This window comes from Ursus arctos, unplaced genomic scaffold (genome assembly GCF_023065955.2).
Source record: "Ursus arctos isolate Adak ecotype North America unplaced genomic scaffold, UrsArc2.0 scaffold_6, whole genome shotgun sequence".
NCBI lineage: Eukaryota > Metazoa > Chordata > Mammalia > Carnivora > Ursidae > Ursus > Ursus arctos.
The window spans coordinates 17,058,041-17,083,660 of NW_026623078.1; the positions used below are offsets into that span (position 1 = coordinate 17,058,041).

At 46.2% G+C, this 25,620-nt stretch overlaps 1 protein-coding gene across 3 annotated transcripts in view; it reads left to right on the plus strand.

The window, feature by feature from the left end:
• FAM110B (family with sequence similarity 110 member B) overlaps positions 1 to 16,787 on the plus strand; it is a 148,705-nt gene extending 131,918 nt beyond the window's left edge. For all 3 annotated transcript variants that reach the window (XM_026516446.4, XM_026516445.4, XM_026516447.4), the window contains one exon: positions 13,923 to 16,787. In XM_026516446.4, coding sequence (XP_026372231.1) covers positions 14,234 to 15,346 — 1,113 coding nt within the window. In that variant the 5' untranslated portion in view covers positions 13,923 to 14,233 and the 3' untranslated portion in view covers positions 15,347 to 16,787. The remainder of the gene's footprint in view (positions 1 to 13,922) is intronic.
• Positions 16,788 to 25,620: the final 8,833 nt, after the last annotated feature.

Consider the following 25,620-nt stretch of genomic DNA (forward strand, 5'->3'; position numbering starts at 1 on the left):
CACAGATGAGGAGAGGTAGCCCCCACCTCCACAGATGAGGAGAGGTAGCCCCCACCTCCACAGATGAGGAGAGGTAGCCCCACCTCCACAGATGAGGAGAGGTAGCCCCCACCTCCACAGATGAGGAGAGGTAGCCCCCACCTCCACAGATGAGGAGAGGTAGCCCCCACCTCCACAGATGAGGAGAGGTAGCCCCACCTCCACAGATGAGGAGAGGTAGCCCCACCTCCACAGATGAGGAGAGGTAGCCCCCACCTCCACAGATGAGGAGAGGTAGCCCCCACCTCCACAGATGAGGAGAGGTAGCCCCACCTCCACAGATGAGGAGAGGTACCCCCACCTCCACAGATGAGGAGAGGTACCCCCACCTCCACAGATGAGGAGAGGTACCCCCACCTCCACAGATGGGGAGAGGCAGCCCCACCTCCACAGATGAGGAGAGGTAGCCCCCACCTCCACAGATGAGGAGAGGTAGCCCCCACCTCCACAGATGAGGAGAGGTAGCCCCACCTCCACAGATGAGGAGAGGTAGCCCCCACCTCCACAGATGAGGAGAGGTAGCCCCCACCTCCACAGATGAGGAGAGGTACCCCCACCTCCACAGATGAGGAGAGGTAGCCCCACCTCCACAGATGAGGAGAGGTAGCCCCACCTCCACAGATGAGGAGAGGTAGCCCCACCTCCACAGATGAGGAGAGGTAGCCCCCACCTCCACAGATGAGGAGAGGTAGCCCCCACCTCCACAGATGAGGAGAGGTAGCCCCCACCTCCACAGATGAGGAGAGGTAGCCCCCACCTCCACAGATGAGGAGAGGTAGCCCCCACCTCCACAGATGAGGAGAGGTAGCCCCCACCTCCACAGATGAGGAGAGGTAGCCCCACCTCCACAGATGAGGAGAGGTAGCCCCCACCTCCACAGATGAGGAGAGGTAGCCCCACCTCCACAGATGAGGAGAGGTAGCCCCCACCTCCACAGATGAGGAGAGGTAGCCCCCACCTCCACAGATGAGGAGAGGTAGCCCCACCTCCACAGATGAGGAGAGGTAGCCCCCCACCTCCACAGATGAGGAGAGGTAGCCCCCACCTCCACAGATGAGGAGAGGTAGCCCCCACCTCCACAGATGAGGAGAGGTACCCCCACCTCCACAGATGGTTGCTGCTATCTTTCTCTTTTTAGACTTAGTGATTGTGCCTAAAATCAAAAGCCAGGGAGGTGATGAAGCACTGAACACCAGCAACCATGTTTTGGCACAAGCAAAATAATTCTTGTTAAAAAATAATGGAAAACTCCATTTCTCGCCAAACAAACAAAAAATGCTAGAGACTGAGGGGGGGGAAAACTATTTTGAAAAGCCTACTCCCTTTTATCACTTTGAATGAGTCATTTTTCCTTAGTAAACAGGAGTGGGAAGCTTAAAATTAATCAAGATAGAGGCGGGGATAGCATCATTTTAAAGTGAAAGCACGAAGGAAGGTAGTAAAGGGAATAAAAATACACTGTATGTGAGCGGATATTGAAGCCAGAGCGTTCAGAGCTTGTGAAAGATGCTTTTGTCCATCCAGCAATGTCTGTAGTTTTTTAAAGTTTTTATCAGATTACTTTTACTATAGATTGGCGATTACCGTAATCCTTAGAGAGCCTCCTAAGTGAGCAGCCGTGTGTTTGTTCTGTTTCTTTTGGCAGCAGGAGCAGGGAGATGGGGAAGGAAGCGAGGCCTTTTTGATAGTTTTAGTGTTTGTTCTTTTACACTGAGGCGGAGAACCCATCCTGACCCGGACACGTGTCAGACAGGGTCCCTCCCCCCGAGAGATTCCGTCAGAGAGCGTGGCCTAGAAGAGGAGGTCCTGGCGGCCCGTGAGGATGGACAGGTGGGAGAGGCCTGGGGCCACACGCCCAGATGTATCCTTGTCACCAGGGTCTCCCCCTCCCTTCTAATGGCAGCCTGCCTGCAGACACCTCTAAGCTGCCTAGCAGAGCCAACAGTTTGGCCTTCTGCCTGCTGCTATACTTCCAGCAAGCTCAGACGCAGAGCTGGGATGGGCCCGGGCAAGTTGAGTGAACTTCTTCTTAGTCATTCCTGAGCTCCTTGTCACCTGGACCCAGAACTAATATTTCAAACGCACATTGTGGTGAAGCTTTACCTCGTGCCATTCTAGGTTTGAAAATGATTGGTGTAAGTTGTGTTAGGTGCTAAAGATGAAAATACGTGCTGCAAAACTAGGCGTCGATCTACTTACATATCTTTCTTTGAAAATTATTATTTGTCCCACGATTCAGTCTGAACCCTTAAAAATGAAAAAAAAAAAAAAGTTATCTTTTCTGAGTACACTTGAGGCAAAGAACTAGTTGTCCTAACAACTGCTGTAGTAAGAGCTATTCAAAAAACAGAAAGGTTTCTAGGTGTTCCCTGGTAAATGAGATCCACAATATTTGTTTGTTTCTTTGAAGTGAACCTACTGGTTATGCTTTAAAATTCTACCTTGTATTGATTTCCCTTTGCACCGTATTTGTGTTCTAAGCACACTTGAGTGCAATGTGTTCGTTAAGTTGTGAATGAACAGTGTCTGTGCGTTCGTGGACTCTTGCCCCATACTCGCCAATCAAAAGGAGGCGCTTTGAGTGTTGTTTCAGATGTATAAAGTGTATTCCAGGTTCCACTTTCTGAGCTTCTTATCTGACATCTTCATTGAGTCTTTACAATTTAAATGATGTGCTAGATCTTCTCCTGGGTGTTTAGCATTTTATTTCTGCCTACTATGTGCATGGCTGGTGGCTTTCCTAGAAATAGCAATAAATAGCATGTGCTCCCTCCTCTCTGATGCTCTGGGTCGTCAGATAGAACGAAATCGCAGTCTTATGTTGCTTGTTGTTCTTTTTAATGTATTTCTCATTATTTCCATCAAAGTTCAGTTAACGTTGATAGATCTGCAGTCAGTGGTATCCAGAAAGAAAATGAAATTAATGGAACCCAATTTATAACACTTCACCTTCTGTGCTTGTGCATTTAAGCTGTTAGCAAATAGCAAGGTTATTTGATTTCACAAAAAGTTAGGAAGGTAAATAGTAAATAGCCATTTGCTAAACTGTAACTAACCAAGAGTAGATTTTAGAACTAAAATATAATTAGTGTGGGTTCCTTAGCCATATTACTCAAATATAAAACATGTAAAATGCATCACACATATCTTTTTAAGAGCTCTGGAGTGACAGTGTGACGCAGTGAGGTGGGCCCAGGTGTACTGATAGAGACCTGGGTGTGGAGCCTACAGCTATCAGTAGCTGACCATCCTAGCTTTCACTGTCCGGACATGAGTCTCTTCATCTGTAACATGGGGATCATAACACTTGCTTTAGAGACATGGACAGAATTGAATTTAAAAACCTTGGGCGCCTGGGTGGCTCAGTGGGTTGAGCGTCTGCCTTTGGCTGAGGTCATGATCTCAGGGTCCTGGGATCGAGTCCTGCGTCAGGCTCTCCGCTCAGTGGGGAGTTTGCTTCTTGCTCTCCCTCTGCCCCTCCTCTCTGCTTGTGCTCGCTTGCTCTCTTTCTCTCTCTCTTTCTCAAATAAATAATCTTTAAAAATAAAATAAAAACCTATAAGATGCATTCATACAGTCCTGGGGCATCATATGTGCTTACTAAGAAATGGTCATTATTAACAGGTTAATTTTTAAACATGATACATAGGAATTTACCTAATCCATTTACAGTGAACTTGATCCACTGTCCAAAAAATGCTGCTTTGCTTTTTCTCCCTTCAAGTTGACAAATGTTTCACAATTTTATTTTAACACATCATAATGTGTATTTCAGAGTAAATATCCTTTTACCCCAAGGCTGATCCCTAGAAATTAAAAATATTTTCAGAAATGAAGGTTCGTTCTGCATTGTCACCCTTAGTCTTTGCTGTTGAACGTACGCGCTCCCATTGCCGTAGAGTGCAAGCTCACACAGCTAAAGGAAAAAGCAGTGTGCGGAGTGCAGATGCTTAGAATCGATATCGGCGGAGAACAGGGTGCAGGGTGCCCAGATCCGCACAGCCCTGGATTCTGGTCGGGTCTCTCAGAGGCCACTCGCAAGTACTTACGCTCTACACTTATACGGGGGGATCAGACAGCCTTCCGGGGGTAGTCGTGAGGATGGATGCGGTGGCAATCTTCGCAGTATTTCCATGAACAACACACTGTTGTTGGGAGTTCATAATCTGTGAGATCGTTGAGTCCCTGCAATATCGTTAGGCTCCTGGTCTGCCTAAGTAGGGGAACCAGCTGACACTGAGACCCACGTTTAGCTAGCAAGTCTTCTAAAGCCTGAGATCTGAGTGGACTTGTCTGTAAAAAAGGACATTGGTCCCTTGAACTCAACATTCATTTAGAATTTGGCCGTGGCCTCCCACATTCTCACAGCTGAACGTAAAGCCACATAAAACTCTCTCTGGGAGAGGATAAAAGTGTCCAAAAGTGGGATCATTTTATGTTTGCTTGGAGAATGCGGGCAGTCCTATCGGGATTTCATTAGGAATTCTAGTAGCCCTGCTTTTTAATTACTTGTAGTTATTTTCATGAAGCAAGCCATTATATTGCCAATGATTTTTGGCACCAGCTACGTTCTCAGACTTGATTTCTATAATCTCAGGTGGAAGGCGGGGCTCCCCCCACTGGAACAAGTTGGTGGCCCTCTTGTAACAACATTTTCTTTACTTTCATTCGGCCAAGAAGAATGTTGAACCAGAAATGTGATTTTTTTTCCTCTGATCCGCTGTTTCATTTTCATTGCCTTAAATAGGAGAAAGGCATTTTAAAAGAAACCCATAACATTTTTTAATAATGGATTGACTTCAGAATGAAAATGAAGCATGTGAATATGTTTTCTAAATGACCTTGAGAATGACACTGAAGTAAAGAATCCATCATGGATTGAGATTTGACCTGCTATTTTTCTTCTACCAATTTTAGGTTTGATTTCATTTTTAATAATGGCTTTATTATTTACTCTAGCCTGATTCACTCATATAACTGTTTGCTTTGAAATTTGAAACCACATATTTTCTCTGTAACTCAAATAAAAATGGGTTCACGAGAATGACCTTTCAGACAGAAACTGCATAATCCATCCACTTTGACAGAAATAGCGCGCGCGCGCACACACACACACACACACACACACACACACGCTATCGCTTGAGAGTAATGGAATCGTTTTAAGACAAAAGATCATTCAGTTAACCGTAAAGCTTGAAATCTAATGATGGTGATTATCAGTGCCAAGTTGTGGACACTGGAGACGAAATGTAATAACCACTCCCATTGACTGAGCAAACTTGGTGCCGAGTTCCACGCTGAGCACTTCATGGAATTCCCACAGCAGCTCTAGGAAGTGTGGGAATCATGATCCATAGATGAGGAAACTGAGGTACACTGTGCTTGAGTAGCTTCCTAGGGTCGCAGACCTGTAAGTGGCCAGGCTGTGCGAGGTAAGTGCAGTTGACCTTGACCCCGAGAACCTGGGCTCTGGACTGAGGAGGGGCAGCGAGTCCAGCAAACAGAAAACCTGAAGGATATTATGCGAAGCCCTTTTGTTTTCTGCCCTGGATTTCTGAGGGTGAACAGCAAGTGTGTACTCATTTTCCCATGCCCTGAGAATTCACCTGGCCAAGTTCTCCTTTCCATCCCTGGGATGAAATCTCAGATGGGACCCATAGCCTCTTCGGTTAGTCTTAAATAATTGAAAGTTCTCAGATCAGTTTCAGGATGAAAGAGCCCAGTCCAGCGTTTATCACGACCAAAACTCCAACCTCTCATTCGGTTTAAATGAACTTCTCTCTCTTGCAGCTCAGGCCTGTGTTGGCTTGGAAGGGGAGGAGGAGGGTTTGCTGTGGAGGAGGAGACTTAATAAACAGTGCAGATTTTTCCCCTCTTTTCCTTGCTCCAGCTCCTTTCCCACTCATCATTAGGTGTCACTTGTGACCTCTCCCAGTAGGTCCTGTGAGGGTGTGCGAACGTGCAGGGCAGGCAGAGTGCTAAGGGGAAGACGACGAGGTTCCTCTCCTTGGCTCCGGGCATGGGAGATTTCAGAGCTCCGTCTCTGGGAGCTTTTGGGTTCCCTGGGGGCAGCTACGCCCCTCCTACCGCAAGGGGGTGCTTTCCCCTCTGTGCAGGGCTGCTCGCTTCCTTTGGGGTTGAATCTTTGGGGGAATTCCTTTTACCATAATCCCAAACCAGTTTTTCCCAAGTACTTATGTGGACCTAGAAAACTCCCACCCTTGTACGCATGGAAACACAGCTTCCTCTCACCTATCTGAGACCAGGGTAGACATACATAGCCACTGCCCAGGTCTCAGCTCTGAGCAGAGAGCTTGAGACTGCCTTTGCTACTGATTTCTGGAGGCGAAGTTGTCTCCTGTTCCCATCTTTGCCCTCTGGGTAACACATTGCAAGCCCTCCGCTCTTCCCTCTGGACTTGCTCGGCTCACAGCGCCACCTGGAGGATATTTCCGAAACACGGTGCCTCCTGGGTTGTCAGGATAATTTTCGCACATTTATCAAAATGCAGGCACAAGTTTCGTGCTGCTTCACCAGTGTGCCCCAGCACATTGTATGAGAGCCAGTGAGATAGACATCACTTCTTGGTCCATATCTGGGAAGTCATTAGAAGCTAAGAGTTGGCCTCTCCGCATCTGTGCACCCATTCCAACATCTGTTTCTGTCCTGCAGTTGTGTAGAATGGTCTTATCAGGAGAAACAGGGCTTAACAGGGGCGCTGAAAAAGTGGGGAAGTGGTTTACCCAACATGTGGAAAATTGAAACAAAATAATGGAAACCTAGGGCCAGGATTGGTTACCAAATAACATATGAAGACCTCCTCTAGCCAACTGAAAAAATAAGCTGAAAAATGATGAGGATACTGGAATCAAAAGTTGAAATGTTATTAGGAAAAGCCCCTGGGGGCGCCTGAGTGGCTCAGTTGGTTAATTGTCCGCCTTCAGCTCAGGTCGTGATCCCAGGGTCCTGGGATCGAGCCCCACATTGGGCTCCCTGCTCAGTGGGAAACCTGCTTCTCCCTCTCCCGCTCCCACTGCTTGTGCTTTCTCTCTCTGTCAAATAAATAAATAAAATCTTTTAAAATCTTTAAAAAGGAAAAGCCCCTGGCTTCCAAGAATATACAAGTGTGATTGGCCAGAAGATAATTTCACTTACAGCTTGGAGCTGATGCTGACGGCAATGCTGAGGTCAGAAAAGAGAAGAGTCAGCCGTCAGAATTATAGATGAGCGGGATTCACCGGAGGACAAGAAAGAACGAGGCACGTCATTCAGTAATTGCAAAAGTACAGGTCCTGAAAGGGCAGTGGTTTTGACTTAATGCTTCCAGATGGTTGGCCCTCTGATTTCTTAGTTTCTGTTCAATCAGTAGTGTGCAAATTCAGTCCGTATTTGGAAACATACTTTCGCCACTTCCCCGTTTACTTTTCCACTTTCGATATGCTCCTTTACTTTTGCATTGTTTGTAAGTTATTTTCGCAGCATAAAAGAAACGAATACAAAGGAGTATGCACTCGGAAGGGAAGATGTTGAAAACATGGCATGTTCATTAAAATGAATAAATCAGTGTCTTCCAAGTGGAATGGCATTGCTTCCTTTAGCCCCCAGAACTACACATTATTTATAAATGCATTTTGCTTCTAAATATAATTTTTTGTGATAACCACGGTATTGTTAACTATGTGCGATACATATTAAGGAGGTGACAAATTCTGTGACACCCTGCTGATTCAAAAAACATCGGCGGCCCGATGTGTGCGTGAGCACAGCTGGTTTGCAGGGGCTTGCCATAGTTGGGTTTGGCTCAGGCCTGGTATGCAAAGGAGGGAGGAATGGAAGAGAGACTGTATACTTGCCCACAAACCACTTCTCAGTAGTCATACCGGAAGCCCAGAGTCATCCTCAACACGCCCCCTCGCCCTCCACAGCCAGTCCGTCTCCAGGGTCAGCCCAGTGTACCTCATCAACATCTCTTGAAATTGTCCATGCTTCTCTCCATCCCCAGAGACAACCTCTCATAATTGTTATGTCAACAAAAAGTGTCTGGGCCCTTATTGAACCGCCTCAAATCCCATAAAGAGGTGGGTACTATTTTTATACCCACTTTGCAGATGGAACACTTGAGGCACAGGAAGGTACAGTAACCTGCCCAAGGCTACTCAGCCTTTATGGGGCTGAGCCAGGGTTCAGACCCAAAGGCAGCTACTCTGAGCCCTGCCGCTGTGTCCCTCCCCTGGACAGTTCTGACCGGCCCCTCTCCACAGCCCCTCTGGCTCCCCCCTCCTGCCACCCATTCTCTGCCGCCAGGGGGATTTCTTAAAAATACAGATCTGACCCTGTCACTGATGCTTCATTCCCCTTCAGTGTGCTCCCCGTACTCTGTCTAAAATCTGGAGTCCATCTGCCCCCACCACCCCCATGGGGTATCTGACCACTGTCCCCCTAGCACTCCGCACCAGCTACTGGCTGTCTTCGATGTTTCTGGATTGTACCATGAACTCAGTAGACAGCCACTTCGAGAGTGGATGGCCCCGCCTCCCGCACCTTTATTCCAGATCCTCACTGCCTTTCATCTGACTACTGAGAAGTGGTTTGTGGGCAAGTCCTTTAGGACAGTCCTGCCACATTTGTCACAGCATTATTCAATTCATATCCGTCATATGCATTTTGAATCCTTTTTTTCTAAACTGTCATGACTTCCTGTTTCTTTACACCTGACACCAAATTGCTCCATCAACAGGTACTAACTGATGGAACACAGCCCATCATTCCGTGAGCACTCATATATTGTGAGTGCATTTCTCTCACATTTGTAAGGAATTCAAAAGGTAACATTGTCCTGTGAAACTGTGCATTTTTATTTCACTGACAAGGATGTTTCTCTGTCCTTAAATGGGAAAACCAAGAATAGAGCTGTGAGAGTGACCCCCCCAGCCCCAGCAAGTTGGAGTTTGATGGCTTAAAGTCAATAGCACAAATACTATTACAAAGAAGTCAGAAAGCGACATGGCACAATTGTATATGTATTGTCGGTGTTCTGTGATCAGACATGTTAGGAAATTAGAAAGATCGGTTCTTCAAGAACCCTTATTAACCTCAAAGGTAAAACTGCTTCTTTTATTATTTGCCTCCAAGAATGTTTGAACTGAAGACGTTTTCAAGCTCAACACATTCAATTTTCATAGATAAGGTCACAACGTGGAGATGTTCAGTGATTAGAAATTGAATTAGACTCCCCCTTGACAACAATATTACCACCTCTTCCGGGCCAGAAGGCATGTGGGAAATGGCCAGTCTTCACATATTTAAGAAACTTCTATGGGTGGGTCTGGAACTGTGTTCAAACTCAGGTCCTTGATCTAACTGCAATGCTTGCTTTCTACTTACAATTTAAAGACCAATTAGACATTAACTATCTCTTTCTTTTTACTTACCAGAAGCACTTGGCCTACAGTGTTTCACAAATTGAATTTTAAAATCAGGAGAGTTTCTGCAGAGCTCTGGATCTGCTGCTTCAATAGTGAACCGCAGTCCCCATAGCAGCCCTTAGCTGGAGGCCCCTTTCACACGAGCCGCAGTTGCCCATGATCAGCCAGACCTCGGGGGCATTGAGGTGCGGGGTGCCTGGATTCCAGGAACTTGGCTTTTAAGCATTTTTCATATAAAGTGTATGTTTCAGGACTCATTTTCTGTCCCGGACTGCCTTCAGGGTTGCAAATGCTCTTAGTCCTAGCTCACTGGGTCTCCCCAATGTCATACGTTAGGGGAGGATGCTAGTCTACCTAGCAGCCCCTGTGAGCATCTGGCAGATTTGACGTTAGAAAAGGTTCAGTCCACTTTGGTTTAAAAGTTTTGAATTCTCTGCTTGCTATTTCCGTGCCCCCAAAGCCCCAGACTTTAATTCATTTAAGAGACAAGAAAGCTTGGTTTGTTTTCCTCTGTGCCAGAGGCGTTTCGTTTCTAACCTTGTGCTCCCTAGTGCAGCAGTGGGCTTCCTTCCCTTTCCCCTGGCCGCTCCAAGGCTAGACCAGCTTCCTGGGCACCACCTGGGATCTGCGAGAAACGCAGAAGCTCGGGCCCCACCCCAAATCTACTTCAGGACTCTGCATTTCAAGGACATCACCAGGGAGTCCCAAGCACATTCAAGTTTGAGAAACACTGCTAAAGTGAGTGGCAGCCACCATTTGTTTCTGGGCCCCCTGTGCCTGGCTGGTGTGCCACTTCAGCCCTCAGAGCCAGAGCAGGACTCCCGCCCAGATAATGTGACCCTCTAGCCTGGCTTCTCCATGGGGAAGGAGCTGGCAGGGCTTTGCCCCCATCGCCCTAGGCCAGATCGCAGTGGAGTTCATGTGTGCCCTGGTTCAGTGGACCGTTTTCTACCTCGGCTCTGCCATGCTTTATTCTCCAGTTCATTTCAGACTTTCATGAAATATTCAAATGAATATTCAACGTGGTCGCATGTAGCCAAATAGTTTGTGAGTGGACGTTTCTCTCTCCCTCTGGCTTATGTTCCCTCTTCTTAGCCATAAGTCAAGGATCAAGCAGGACTGTATAATGACTGTTGTTCATGCAGTCCTCTGCCGCTGAGATCTAATTTTCCTTTCCTGGAACAAGATGAGGAAATAGCAGCCTCTCCTGGCCGCACCTGAGGGGTCTGCCCAGGTGTCAGGGGCCAGTGGCAAGGCTGAGTCAGCAGGGGGTCATGAGCTATGGTGCTCCCTGAGCACAGTTCATGGTTGTCAAATTAATGACGTCGAGATGTAGCCCCAGGTTTCCGGGTGTGTCATCTACCATTTGACCCGTCTTTTCAAATGTACTTAGTCCACATCGTAACAAAGCCTATACTGCAGAACTCTGGGAATATACAGCTCTGTCCCAGCCAACACTGTTGAAGCATTGAAAGGTGAAAGAGCAGAAGTTAGGGATTATAGAAGCATCAGAAGAAGGAGCAGCCTAAGCGCCTTTGTTATGTTTGAAGTAGGTATAGTTTGTGGGCTAAAACAGATGGTCTAGCCCCCGACCTGTCCTACAGCATTGTCCTCTGCTTTCGGTTCTTCCAAAAAGATGCTTTCTCTTGTCCTCTCCAAAGAGTTCAAATTAAAACTTTTAAACTCTGAACATGGTCATGTGTAAATATCAGTGTGTTGAAACTTATTAGGGCAATTGGGAATGACAGAAGAAAGAGAGAGGGAAGGGGCAGAACCAAAAGGAAATGAAGTGGAAAGTGGTTGCAGTCAGTGCCTTTCTCACATAATTCTTTCACACTGGTTTTGTTCTGGAAAATGCTCCCTAAGGTTAGATGGCTTGGAGCAGAAGGGCGTGCCTGCAGGAGCCCTCCTGAGGGCGTCTGCCTCTCTTTACCCATTTTCACGCCTTTTTTTTTTCCCCATGATGAAATCTGTGTGAAAGCAGGCCAGTGAGCTTCCTTAGGGGTGCGCCCTGGTAAATGGACTGGTGTTCGTCAGTCTTGCGAGTTGAGAGTAAAAATTCTTATTTAGTGTTCCAATGGCCCCAGAGCCCGCCATAACAGACAGGGCGTGCTGCAAAGTCGGGGCAGTGGCAGTGTGGATATTTGGGCTTCTGGTCCTCGTGTGATGGAATTAGAAGGGAAGACAGGTGTGCCGGCCACCATGGGCTTCAAGGCCAGTTCACATTAGGTGATAAGGACAACTCATCATTCAGAGACTATTTTCCTAAGAACAGTAAATGCAGGAACCATAGTGCAGTCAGTCACACGCCAATAGTCCCAGTTGCCATTTTGAAATTGGAAATAGTTCATTCATTCTTAGCGCCTCAGAACCACACGATTTAAAGGGAGAAAGGATCTTGGGAATCTCATCGAAGCAGATCGTATTGCAGATGAGGAGTGGAGGCCCCAGGAAAAGAGGTACAAGCTCTGTCACCTACCACCCACTGGGCCACCTTCCCGCTTGCCTTGCGGGAATTTGCTTTGGTCCTTAAGCACAAAGCTGATGAGTGCAAATCTTAATCCTGTCCTTCACTCTGCCCCTAAATGTACTGCCACTGTCCCATCTGTGGACACATTTGGAAGCCCCAGATATGGAGTTGGAGATCTTACACATGTAGGGGAGAGTTGGGAGGGTGGGTGGGAGGTGGGGTTGCCTCTGAGCCCAGGCTCTGCTACCTGTTCTGGCTCTGAGCTCCTCAGTGAAGGGGACCCCAGTTCACCTTCCCAGTCAGGTGAAACCAGTGTGGTGGATGGAGAAACGCAAAAGGCGCCGCAGAGAAATTGCCACTCCCCTCTGGCATTTCATTCGAAATTTGTTCAAAAAAGCAATCTCACTTAATCTTCATGAGAGGGGGGAGGAGGTGGCTTTTTCAACTAAATTGAAGTATCATAATAGAACTGCACAATTAAAGGAAGTCATTATGTAGGAATTGCCTTGGGGCTTCTCAAATCTCGCATCGGAAAATATTTTTATCAGAGCAAATCCTTTTGCAGATTACTAAAATTGTCTCTTAACAAAACATGGCGATGGGTGTATTTGGAGATTAAGTTTTTAAAAGATGATAAGGGAGAACTATCAGGCTTCCCTTCCCCCACCTCCAAGCTTGTTCTTAATAGACACCTCATTTTCTTACCATGATAGCAGATAATTTTATAGTAATAACACTCTGTTTATTTTGTAAATTAGTTATTTGATGTTAGTTGAATACATTACCCTTAATGTTCCTAATTATAACCAAAGATGCTGAAAAAATCTGTAACCAGTTACTTTGGGATGCCGATGCATTCAAAAATGTTCTCTGCCAGCAATAACAGGCAGGGAGAGGAGTTGTTCTTAGAAAAATGCTACATATATTGTGCACTAAGTAGAAAGATGGCTTATAGATTTATATTGGGAGTACTGATAAATGTTTCCTTATAGTGGTTTTTGTTGAGGGAGAAGGTGGTCAAATTGTACAGAAAGCCATGAATAATAGGGCCATGAATAATTAACTATTATACCTGTTTTTTATAAAGTAACATATTTAGGTATGATTGACATCTTAAGATTGTATTCTTAGTTCCCTAGGGGATTTGGGGAAATACATACCACAAAGAAACTTTTGATTTCTGCTCATTATGTGTGAAAAATTATGGAGCACTTATCATTAAATTATCTAGTTACAAGGTTAATCTAGAGGTTTTTCTAGTTTTCTTGTTTAATTAAAAAATAAGTTTTTAGTTAACAGAAGGAACTTCATACATAGTCTCGCTTTTCAGAAGAAAGTGTTTTCAAATATACTGGTTGGCGAAAGTAAGATAACTGAAACATGCTTTTTAAAAATTTTTTCGTCTTTGCTGCCAATCCCCTTTCTTGCCAATGTTTTCAGTTTTTGAAGAGTTAAAGAAGTGCTCGTTTCAGATGTTATCGAGAGATTGGGGAGTAAGAAATCAGAAGTTTTGCTTCATTGAGAAAGAGACATACTCTAATTCACCGCTGCTGTAGCCTAAAGCAGATACCGGATTCATAGGAACCCAGGGGCGTTCAGTGAACTGGGAACGCGGCTCTGCCAAACCCGCATTTCCACATTCAGCCAGGATTTCCTGAGTTTGATGCAAGGAATGCCAACCGGGCGTGATCAGGGGGCGGATCTCACCAATGGGGAGGCGGCTGCACGAGCCCACGCGTGGGAAAGATCAGCCCCTCTCTGTCCCCCGAGCACCCGTGTCTGACTGCGGGCGCCAGGCGCGGGCTGGGACGCCGGGCGCGGGCTGTCCGCGCTCCGGGACCCTGGGAATCGCTGCCCAGAAGCGGCCCTGGGCCGGAGGGCGGCGGGCGGCCAGCGGAGGCGGGGGCGCCGCGGGGTTTCTCTGTTGCTACAGCCGTGATGTCACTCGCCCATCCTAACCCGCGGTTGGTTGTTGTGTGTTTCAGCTCTGCCTGCAGTTGAGCACAAAGACCTGGAGGAGACTCCCACATCCTTCGGGGAGAAGAAAGGAGGCAGCTAAGCAGATTAAAGGAACTTGTGGCTTGTGGCCTTTTGGAAAGGGGGAAAGTGAATTAGAGGCCCCGGTGGCAGTTAATGAGCTGTGAGATGAGGCGCCGCTGCTGCTGCTGCTGCTGACACCCAGATTCCAAGCTCCGTCCGCGCTGCCCTTTGTGCTTCATGTACATGTGTCTATTCAGCGCATCCGGAGGCGCCCAGACCAGAATCCAACACGGCTGCCGGGGAGAGACCACCCACCATGCCCACGGAGACCCTACAGACAGGTAGCATGGTGAAGCCGGTCAGCCCCGCGGGCACCTTCACCTCGGCCGTCCCCCTGCGCATCCTCAACAAAGGGCCCGACTACTTTCGCAGGCAGGCCGAGCCCAACCCCAAAAGACTCAGTGCCGTGGAGAGGCTGGAAGCGGACAAGGCCAAGTATGTCAAGAGTCAGGAGGTCATCAACGCCAAGCAGGAGCCCGTGAAGCCGGCCGTGCTGGCCAAGCCCCCGGTGTGCCCCGCCGCCAAGCGCGCCCTGGGCAGCCCCACGCTCCGGGTGTTCGGCAGCCACGCCAAGACCGAGAGTGGCGTGCAGAGGGAGAACCTGAAGCTCGAGATCCTGAAAAACATCATCAACAGCTCTGAAGGCTCCAGCTCGGGCTCGGGACACAAGCACAGCTCCCGGAACTGGCCGCCCCACCGGCCAGACTCCACCGACCTGCACCGGCACTCGTTCGCCGAGTCCCTGAAGGTGTACCCCACGCAGGGCCGCGGCAGCCCGCAGGAAGGCGGCTCCCACGTGGGCAGGAGGCTGCTGGAGCAGTCGGCGGAGTCCTTCCTCCACGTCTCCCACAGCTCCTCAGACATACGCAAAGTGACCAGTGTGAAGCCCCTAAAAGCGATCCCCTGCAGTAGCTCCGCCCCTCCTCTGCCTCCCAAACCCAAGGTCGCGGCCATGGCCACCATGAAGTCCCCTGAAGCTGACCCGGTGGAACCAGCCTGCGGAGTCAGCCGAAGACCCTCGCTCCAGCGGTCTAAGTCGGACTTGAGTGACAGGTATTTCCGTGTGGACGCAGACGTGGAGAGGTTCTTCAACTACTGCGGACTGGACCCCGAAGAGCTGGAAAACCTTGGAATGGAAAACTTTGCAAGGGCTAACTCCGACATCATATCCCTCAACTTCCGCAGCGCAAGCATGATCAGCTCAGACTGCGAACAGTCTCAGGACAGTAACAGTGACCTTAGAAATGATGACAGTGCCAATGACCGGGTGCCATATGGCATTTCTGCCATCGAAAGAAATGCTAGGATCATCAAGTGGTTATATAGCATCAAACAAGCTAGAGAGTCACAGAAGGTCTCCCACGTGTAAGACAAAGTGCGTGCAAAGGAGGGAGGGATGGGTCTCTGTGCATCCGCAGTCGTGAAGGTTGTGAGGTCTCCTTGAAGTGTTGTGAGCTTCTCCACTCTCTTTGTGTTGCTTGTTGTGCAATGTTTCCAAGTTGCATGCCTGTCAACATGGGGACTGACCTGGCTTCCACGTCAACCATCGCTGCAGAGCCTGGCTGAACACAACGTCATCTGCCAAGAGTTTCAGGCCAGAATCCGATTAGGGCTTCAATCTTAAGCAAAACTGTTTACACGAAAAACGGTATACAACTTCTTCAATATTTATGTGGTTCTTGTGTTTTTATATCCCGAGTTCTTGTGTCTTAATTAAAAGTTTTATCAACTGGCTTTTAAGTTGAGAGTAGAATCTTTTTGAAATAAAAAGCCAATTTGCCTACGTGTGAGCCCGAAACAATGGGGAAAATCAGTGGGATCTGCCACCAAACAGATACAGTGACTGACCTAAGGTAGAGAACCAGGCTGGGTTTTCTGAGGAAGAAAGCGCTGAGCCTGATGTTAATCATTTGCATATTGGAATTCTCCTGCCACTTAAGTAATGGTTGGGGCAACAGTGCTACGTTTTGTGTCCGAATCAGTGTGTAAATGTTGGTGCTTCTGTGTAATACTGACCCCAAGGAAAGACAATCAGAAACAATGAAGGTGATTAAATCTAGGAGTTTGGGTGCTGGGGGTTTTGTTGATGTTGTTCTGATTTGGGTTGATTCCGAAATTTCTACTATGAATCTTTTGACGGGAACGGCCATCCTAAAGCTGATACTAAATGTCTTTAAAGAAAAAAAAGTTGTTTGTTTTTTGATCAAGAACTAATTCTATACTGACTCTCTTCCCCTTCTCCTTCCCTCCTTGTGTCGTTGATTTATTTGGGAGAGGGGAGCGGGGCTTGTGCAGGTGTGAGCTATCCGAAGGCATGAACACAAATGGGAATACCAGCCATATCGGTATAGAGCCTCCCATTCAAAAGCAAATACCTTCCATAGCTAAACCATATCTGAGCAGTGCGATTGTGTTGTCTTGCATATGTTATTCTTTCAGGCTGTGGACCTTTGTTGCAGCTCTAGGAAACTGGAGAGACATGATGCCATGTAGCTTTTCCACCCTCTGGTCTCTAGTGCTGCATATCGACTCATTCCCGCTTTCCCCAGTAACTGTCTTGCAGGTGGGTCGTTAGCTGTGGACCAGCTGACAGCCGTGGTGTGTGGTAGCCGAGAGGTAGACGTGTAGCGGTCTGCTTCGTTGCTCCGTGGTCATGCTCGGAAGTGCTCCACAGCACTACCTTGACTTCATCAGCTAATGGGAAACTTTTTATGGTGTAAATGCTGTAAGACTTTGTACATACTTCAGTTGTTATGAAATCTTTAAGAAAAAAGAAAAAGTTACGCTAATAAATAGCTTTGGTGCAGGCACTAACGGTGGTGGTTTCTCTTTGTCCTCTTCTTTGCTCCCGCCACGAAAAGTTTAACTTTGGACTGTGAGCCAGAAGCAGATTTGTGATAGCCTTGAAGGAACATGTTTTCATTAAGTTACTTTTGCCATATCACAGTTATTCTGAACAGCGATAGCAGTGTGCTTTTGCTAAAATAGTTTCGTCAAGGTTCCTAAAATATGCTGCCTCTTTTACTTGGTTCACACTTGGTTATTTTTACCTTTTCTTAAACATCAGAAATTTTCACATCTTCCGCGAGACCTTCAGTTGTAAATATTTATGAGTTCTTACTGTGGAGACCTACCTTTGAATGTCATTTGTACAAGCCCAACATCATTAGCATTACAGGAGTTCATACATTTGTCCACTCGTTCGTTCATTCCTCTTTCAACAGGTCATTTGGTGAGTGGCCCCCTTTTTGGGCCTGACAGTAGGCACAGGACTGCTGGGGTCAACAACACAGTCTCTGCCTTCAGGGACATAGATGCTCCCCTTTAAGAGAAACCGCATTCCTCTTAGTGGACAGATCGTAACTCCTCTTATTAGGACACTGAGTATTCAAGTATCTATTGAATCAAGTTATTTGAAGATTCACATTGCTTCAGAAGTTACATGTACTGTGTAAATGGAAAAGAAAGCATTGCTTAAAAAGCAATTTTCAGAAGCAGAAATGATAAGATTCCCAACTATTACTGTTTCTAACTTTTTCCTTCTGGAAATCGAATGTGGTTCCCTGACCCTCTCTCTGCTGATTTGGAATTCTTTCTGGTTCTCTGATTAATTATCAGTTCCACTAGACCTCTACTTCCCAGAAGAAATATTTGGAAATGTAGCTTTCAGTGGTGATGACACAGTGCATTCAAGATGATAGAATGAAAATAGGTTTCTTTCATTTAGTTCAAAATAAGTATATATGTGTGTGTGTGTGTGTGTGTATACATATATATTCTTCCCTCGCGGTTAAGGCAGAAATGTGGCCATTTGAAATATTCATGGCTTAGCATTTATATATCCATCTCTTTCTAGAGCTATTGAAATACCAAAAATAGATGTCATTTTTCTAAGGAAACCAGTTTTTTGGGAGGCAAGCACTTCTTAGCTAATTTAATATCACTGTCTATGCTGTTTTAGTCATGGATTCTGATGAAGCTTCCAGCATTTCAAAACCACGTTTAATCTGTGTCCCACCATAATTCAGCCTAATCCTCTGTGGCCTTATTTGTACAATGGACAAATGTGAGCCTTTTGGTTCCCTTTATGGAAGGGGGGAGCTCATTATTTTCTTTTTTGTTCTTGAAATTAGAGTTTCTATAAAGGACTGTTTCAGAGGCTTCATATTAAATCCTAAGAGTAAGACATTTCCTAATTGTGAAGTCCTTTTTACAAAGTGCTGGTTCTGCTAGTGCACGAAAAGTATCTCGTGTGTGCGTGCATGCTTGTGTGCGTGTGTGCGTGTGCGTGTGTGTGTGTGTGGTGATAATCGTCACGTTGGTAGGAATAGAGAGTTATCATGTAGTTCAGTGTACTTTTCCCTGACACAATGCAGATTGAAGCATGATTTCACAAGATGGCTCTAAATACTGGTTGTTTCCGAAAACCACCAAATTTTAAGACTACTCCCAATATCCACCCGCTCTGCCGTTGTCTTAATCCAGGCTCCCATCTTCATACCTGAACTGTATTCTTCCCGTAACCTCCTACCTGGAGGTCCCTCAGCCCCCAACCAATCTCCCTCCCATCCCATTTCATGCCAAAGACATCCTAATCAACTCTGATCGTGTCGCTCCTCTATGTGAAAACATCCTCCAGCTTGCACATGTTGCTGAAAGGAGATATCCTAACTTCTTATGAGAGAATGTGGGGCATTTACCTTTCAGACCCCATTTTCTGTGTCCCCAGGCCCTCAGGCTCCAAGCAGAGGAAGTTTCCATTGAGAACTGTTTGCCACTGTATTAGTGGTCTATTGCTGCAAAACAAATTTCCCCAAAGCTCAGCAACTTCAAACAAATATTATCTCCCTTTCTGCCAGTTAGGGAGCCTGGTGTGGCTTAGTCAGATGCTTCTGGCACAGGGTATCTCATTAGGCTCCAGACAAAATGTCGGTTGGGGCTACATCCTCTGAAGGCTTGACCGGGGCTGGAGAACCTAAAATTCCAAGATGAATCATGTGGTGGTGGCAAGAGTCCTGACAACATGGCGTCTGGCTTCCTCGAAAGGAGTGACCCAAGAGAGAAAGCAATGAGGAAGCCACAGAGCCTTTTATGATCCAATAACTAAAGTCACACCCCTTCACCATGTTCAAGACATTTAAAGCATGTCACTAAATACAGCCCACACTCATGGAGAGGAGAGTTAGACCTCATCTTTTAAAGGAAGGAATAGCAAAGCATTTATGAACATGTTTTAAAAATCACTACTGCTGAATTTCAGTAGCTTTTCATTCTGTGAGGAATGCTTTTTCCTTCCTCCTTGACCTTGCTGATTCCTGCTCTTTCAAGACTCAACACAACGATCAACCAGTGAGATTTTTGCATTTCTATGATGTCTTTTCCCATTACCTACTAATTTTTGTCCTGCGCATGGGCCCAGCCTTTGCAAGCTTAAACAGTGCCTTTGTGTAAATTGTTAAAAGGTATACCTTCCTCAAAACAATTTCTTTTCTGCCAGATTAAAAAAAAGAACTGTCCTAATAATTCATAAGTCTCCAATGATTATAATGTGAACTGTGATCTCAGAGAGGGCCAGTGCACAGCACAGCAGCCCAGAGTATCTAGTAGATGCTTAGTAAGGGTTGGCTGGATTTTTTTTAACCTATCACTTTCAAGTCCTGTGCCAGTTACTCTATAAGTGTTAGCAAATGAACCCAGGCTGGTAGTTACTGTCCCATTTTACAGGAGAAAAACCTCAGTTCCATGGAGGTGAAGCCCCTTAACCAAGATCCCAGAGGAAGTAGAGGCAGAATGGGACTTGAACTCTACACTGCGATTCCAGCTCTGCCCCCTCCCCCTGCCACAGCCCAGCTCAAACCACAGAAAGGCAGACTGAAGTGTTTTGTATTCTAAAACCAAAGTGCTCTTAAATTCATCCTGTTAATTTCTTCTGCCTGTATATACAAACATGTCTCAGACACTCAGAATTTCAACAATTTCATTCTTACCAAAATGGTAACCAATAAAATTTAGAAAAAGACTTCAGCTGTTCCATGATGTGTAACACAGAGCCTGCTAAGTCCAAAGAGACAAGGCTGTTGTTAGAAGAGTGTTTTTTCAGTTTTGAGTGTGCTGTGTTTTGGAGGTACATCCTGTCTTTTTTGGCCAAGGACTTTTGGAAGGGTAAACAGAGATAAATGTCTGCCCATAATTCAACAATCAGGAAACACATTTTGGCAATTTGGTGAATCAGCATCCCTCCCCTCGGCCATCCTTGAAGAGGTACATGGTGTGTTCTGCCCAGAAGATGTACTGGGGAAGGAATAACAAGGTTAAGGGTGCTCCAGAGGAACTGAATAGATTCTTAACTCAGAAAGGATGATTAATCTCACCACGATTTTGAAAATGTGAAACCTGCCTTGTCCACTTAGCCCCGTAAGATGACCAAGAATTCTATTGGCTTCCACATGGCTTCCAAGAGATGTACTATGAAGGACCACAGGCTCGGTGGCGGTATGGTTGGCTCAGAACAAGTCACCGTCATGGGGGGTTTCTCTCATATGTTCAGCTCGCACCCCCTTGCTTTGGCAGAAACCCAGCAGAAGGAGAAGCCAGAGGGAAATGGGCCTCAGCCGCCTTTTGAAACCCCTTCCTCCAATAACTGAGAACAATCCCCCTAAAACTTTGCCTCCATTCTCTCATCTGTAAAACAGAAGGAAAGTCATCTAATGTGTGTTCCTTTGGCCTCAGGGCTGTGACAGCACTGAGAGCTGTTTCCGGAACTTTAGATTGAGGTGTGGGGTTAACGAAAATTCAGAGAGGACTGGATTCATGTTGTCATGGTGAGCAGGATAGCAGGCAAGGCCTGAAGGGGACCAAATACTTCCCTGACGGGCATTTTATGTACCTGCCACTGAGAGAGTTCTAGCTGGAGAAGGAAATGGAGTCTGTAAAACGATTCTTCTCTGAATGGAAGGAATCTCCAGAAACATGACAGGTTGTCAAAAGCTGACAGAGTTGAACGTGGCCAAGTGCACACCGACCTACAAAACCATGATAATAATAATGATATAGTCATTCACTAATTGGGCATTTTTTTCATTCCACATTCATGAAACAACTATTAGTATGTCTTAGATGCAATGCTAAAAGCCCTTCGTCCCATTATCTCATTTTATTCTCACAAGAACTTTAAAAGTGAATTGGAATCCATTTTGCAGATGAGAGATCTGAGGATTGAGCAACTTCTCAAAGGCACACATCCAATAAGGGGCAAGAGTGAAGTGCAAACCCATGTTAATAAAGCACATGTTAAGACTCATTCCATAATGAATTTTTAGCATCTAGGAGGGTGGGAGCCATTTTCACTTCTTTGTGGTAGGTACGATGTGTTACGGAACATTCCCCAGAAGCTGAACACGCAGTTGCAGATACTGGATTGTGATTCTTCCATACAGTGAGTGACCGAAACCTGCTTCTCATATTCGATCACATCAGGACTGAAGCTTCTGGGTTCTTCTGAGAGGGACACTAGTGATCAACTATCCCTCTCGTACTTTACAGAGGAGGAAACAGGTGCAGAGCCATGAAGCGGTGGGATCCAGACGGGGCTACAGAGCAGGAGGGTCAGCCGCTGTGGCTGGAACAGAGACGCGAGTGTTCCCCCACCCTCACAAAGGACCAGCGCCAGGGAACGGGGGCAACATGCAGCACTAACAATTCCACCACATGGCTTAGTTAATATATATGTTTCCTGTGCAGTATTCCTTGTCCTCAAAAACTAGCAGATATTTAAAGAAACTTTAATTAGTTTTTCTATTAATATGCATTAACCATAGCAGATATAAAAATACTTAATGGAGATGAAGGGATTTCTCTAAGGAAGTTTTTAGCAGTTTTGAAAGTACTTAGTACTGTTTTCATGTTATTTTAGTAACTCCGCTGTCCATAGATGCACCATATTCCTCAAGAGCTTAGGGACTATTTTTTATAGGCCTGATTCTTTGCCTCCTCTATTCTCTGATGCAGACTTTGCCACTGGCTGAAGTATCCATTTGCTTCTCCTTCCAGATCACAAGAGGATTGCATGTTCACCCCTCCAAGCATTAGGTGTGGCCAATGAGCCATGAATGGAAGTGAGCATGTTAGAGTAGGGAGGAACCAGTCCCAGGTTCTCCATGTTCTCTTCCCTCCAATATGGCAGCCAGAAAAGTTCCAGGAGGTGGAGTTCCCATTAGAGTTGCCATTAGGATCCTGAATGAAGACAATGGGGACGAGAGCCCTCCATCCCCAACACAGAATGGATATGTAAACCCCAGGGGATGAATCCTGTCCTTGTAAGCCACTGTGATTCGGGGCATTATTTTGTCCTGCAGCACAACCTGGCCCATCCAGACTATTGCCTCAGTAGAAAACTAACCAATAAGACTTAGAAGACTGCCATGTTATTCCAGCAAGAAACAGGATCAAAGGGCCAGCTCTTAACACACTGTTTCCCAAAATGTGCCCCTGAAACACTATATTTGAATTCCATGAGGTTCTCAATACAAAGCAAATTCCTGAGCTCCTTTCTAGACATCCCAAGTCAGAAGTATAAGGAGTGGGCCCAGGAATCTGCCTTTTTAACCAATACCCTCCAAATGGCTCTGGGGCAGGTTAAAATTCCAGATTTCCTAAGTTCACAGTTAATCAACTTTCAAAGTCACTAAATGGAAAACAGGGAGAATGCTATAGTTGTCAGATATTGGAAAATACTCTTGATACATTTTGGAATCATAATTACAAACTCTAGTCCCTGGGGTCTTATTTTCCAAAAGGAAAGCACACAGGAGACCGCCTGCCAGCTCTCATAGACACAGCAGGCAGAGTGACATCGCACTGCGACCTCTGTCCACTTCCTGTGCCCACGCCGTGCTGGCCTCTGGAACCCTCCTCTGGACCACTACCATAGCCTCTGAGTGGGTCCTCCACTCTGCTCTCCCCTCAATTTACTCCCATCAAGCAATCAAAAGTGACCTTTGCAAAACCAACAGCGCATAGAGTCATTCCGCCGCTTTAAACCGTTCAGTGGTTTTCCACAGTGGTGATGACAAAATTTAAAAAATGCCTCTCCTCAGGCCGTAAGACCCCAAGGCGTCTCCTCACAGCCTTGGCCCCCCCAACACCAAGGCTCCCCATTCTGTCTGCTCCCACTCGTGTTTGTAAACAGCACAAGCTCCTCTTACCCCAAGCCCCAGGGTCCAGGACAGTGCTGCCCTCCTTCACAGACCCTTTTCCTCTTGATAGTCCCTCCTCACATTGCAGACTGATCACTCCTCAATAAATCCCCTTCCAGCTACTCTATGTAAAGTCGATTCCTTGTGTGAATTAATCTCTATCCCCTGCTAATTTCCTTCCTGGCACTTAGCACAATCTGAAATCCTCCCATTCATTAAGTTATTGTCTATCATGGGCAGCCTTTTACCCCCTTTACCTGGTTCAGTGCTTGGCACAGGGATGCTGAAAAATACGTATCTTCGGAATGAATGGAGGAATCCAAACCTAACTCCTCACCCAATTCCACCTCATGGCCTCGGAATCCCGTCATCAGCTTGTCCTTCTGCCCCTCTTGTCTCTAACAGTGACACTGTCATTCTACGAGTGAGAGCCGGGGTTGCTGTTTAATAGTTTCTTGCCCTAGTATTTGTTTTTTGGAAAAAAAAAAAAACAGTGCATTTAAGGTCACAGGAGTCCACAACATGGACCTTACTGCATAAAAGGGTTTTATAAGGAAGAATTTCTCACTCATCGCACAGTGACCTTAAAAAGAAGTGGAAGTCTCCTACTCACTCTGTACCATAGCACAAAGCAGTGAGGAGCTGTACTTGGGATAGGATGGGGGGGGGGGGGGGAGAGGGGGGCAGTGATCTAAGAATGCCTGGTCTTTATCTTGACTTTGCCTCAAATGTCAAGGAATGAATAACATACCCCATTTCCTTGCTTAAATACCGAAGTTTGCCTTTTATATGAAAATACAAACTCGAGGTAGCACTACTGGGTATAAATCATTGGAACCCTTCTGGCAGACTGTCTCAGGTTCAGAAACACCTCCCATTTTAGCCTTTCTGTTCATGCACACTGACCTCTCAACCATGCGCTCACCATCACCTTCTCTGAAAATTCTGCTAACTGGGGAATTAAAATAAATAAATAAATAAATAAAGGGAAGTCACGCATGAATGCAATTGCTCTCTCAACTGAACGAAACTGCGGTGGCTGGTAATTGAGAACATATGGAAGATGGACTGGGAAAAGGGAAACTGGGAGGGAGAGCACTTCGTTGCTCTAACGTGCTTGGGGTAGCATGTTTGGCCTTGGAGAGTGTAAATAAGTGTGAAGCTTTCCAGGATTTCTAGGCATGCTTAATCTGTCCTGCTTGTTTCCTCCCCTCCCCCCCCTTTTTTTCTTTTTTTCTTTTTCTTTTTTTATACTAGATGGAGAACAGCAGCCAGGTAAGTTATTTATGTGTCTCTCAGCTGCGGCAGGCAGGCGCTCCAAATGTTTCAGGCAGACACATCATTTCTCCACCGAGTTCTCGACCGTTTTAAGGACTTGAGCTACTGAGCATTTTATTTTGGAAGAAAATGTTGATACATTTATTTAGGCACTTCATGGGCATGTGGTTATTTCACTAAAGGCTCTTCCTATGTGCTCCCAGTGAACGGACAGCTGCACGTGGTGCAGGAACGTGAGGCCAAGGTCTGCAGTTGTGAGAAAAGGACACCATGTGGTCTGAACCCAGGCTTGGTGTGTTTTGTCCATGTTTCGAATTCCTCAGAGCATTTCCGTGTATGAGCGTCCGATATAAAACCAACCCACTCCCCCTCCAGACTACTGGCTCTGAGTTTAGGGATCTTCTTCCAAGTGCTGAGAATTCTCTGAATTGAAGAACCTGTAAGCTGAGCTTTGGACAGCATTTTGGGTTCCCGAGGGTTTGTTTTCAACCTTTAATTCACCACCTGATGCCTTTTAAATCCAGTTTAATGGTCGCCATGGATTTTTGTGCTTTCTGCTCTTAAATGATTATGTGTTTGTATGCACACACATGTCGGATTTCTTCAAGAATTTATTCCAGACAAATGTGCTGAGGGTCAAATTACACTACCGTTATTTTTTAAATTAAGATCCTGGCAAGTTGGGGGAAGGGGTCTTTGCAGGGGAATTTGACCTGATATGTAGCCTGACAGGTAGTAAGGCCAATTTCAAGCTGGAAAGAAAATGTAAAGCGTCTTCCCTTCTTCCACATGTATGGACTCTTAACCCTCTTCTGGTGATTTGGTTGCTTTTGCACACATTCGGGTTAAGGGGAAAAGAAAACATTGGAGAGCAAACATCTTGCCTGGTGAGAAGACAGAACAGCTAAGAAGATGACATAGTTGTGTTTGGTTTTCCTCTTTCTGTTCATACATGTGCCCACGAGAAGGGAACCTCCCCTGAAGGCAGGGACTGTCCCCACTGTTGTGTCGCCACCACCTCGTTAACTGTCTGGTATGTGAGCAGTGTAGGTGCTTCAAGTTTGTTGAATAACTATGGGGTACGAGAAAACCCAAGATCTCTTTAGGAGTCCTAATCTGAAGGGAGAGACCAGAAAGGCTCAGCAGGGTCCTTTCCCTTCGGTTGTGCCCT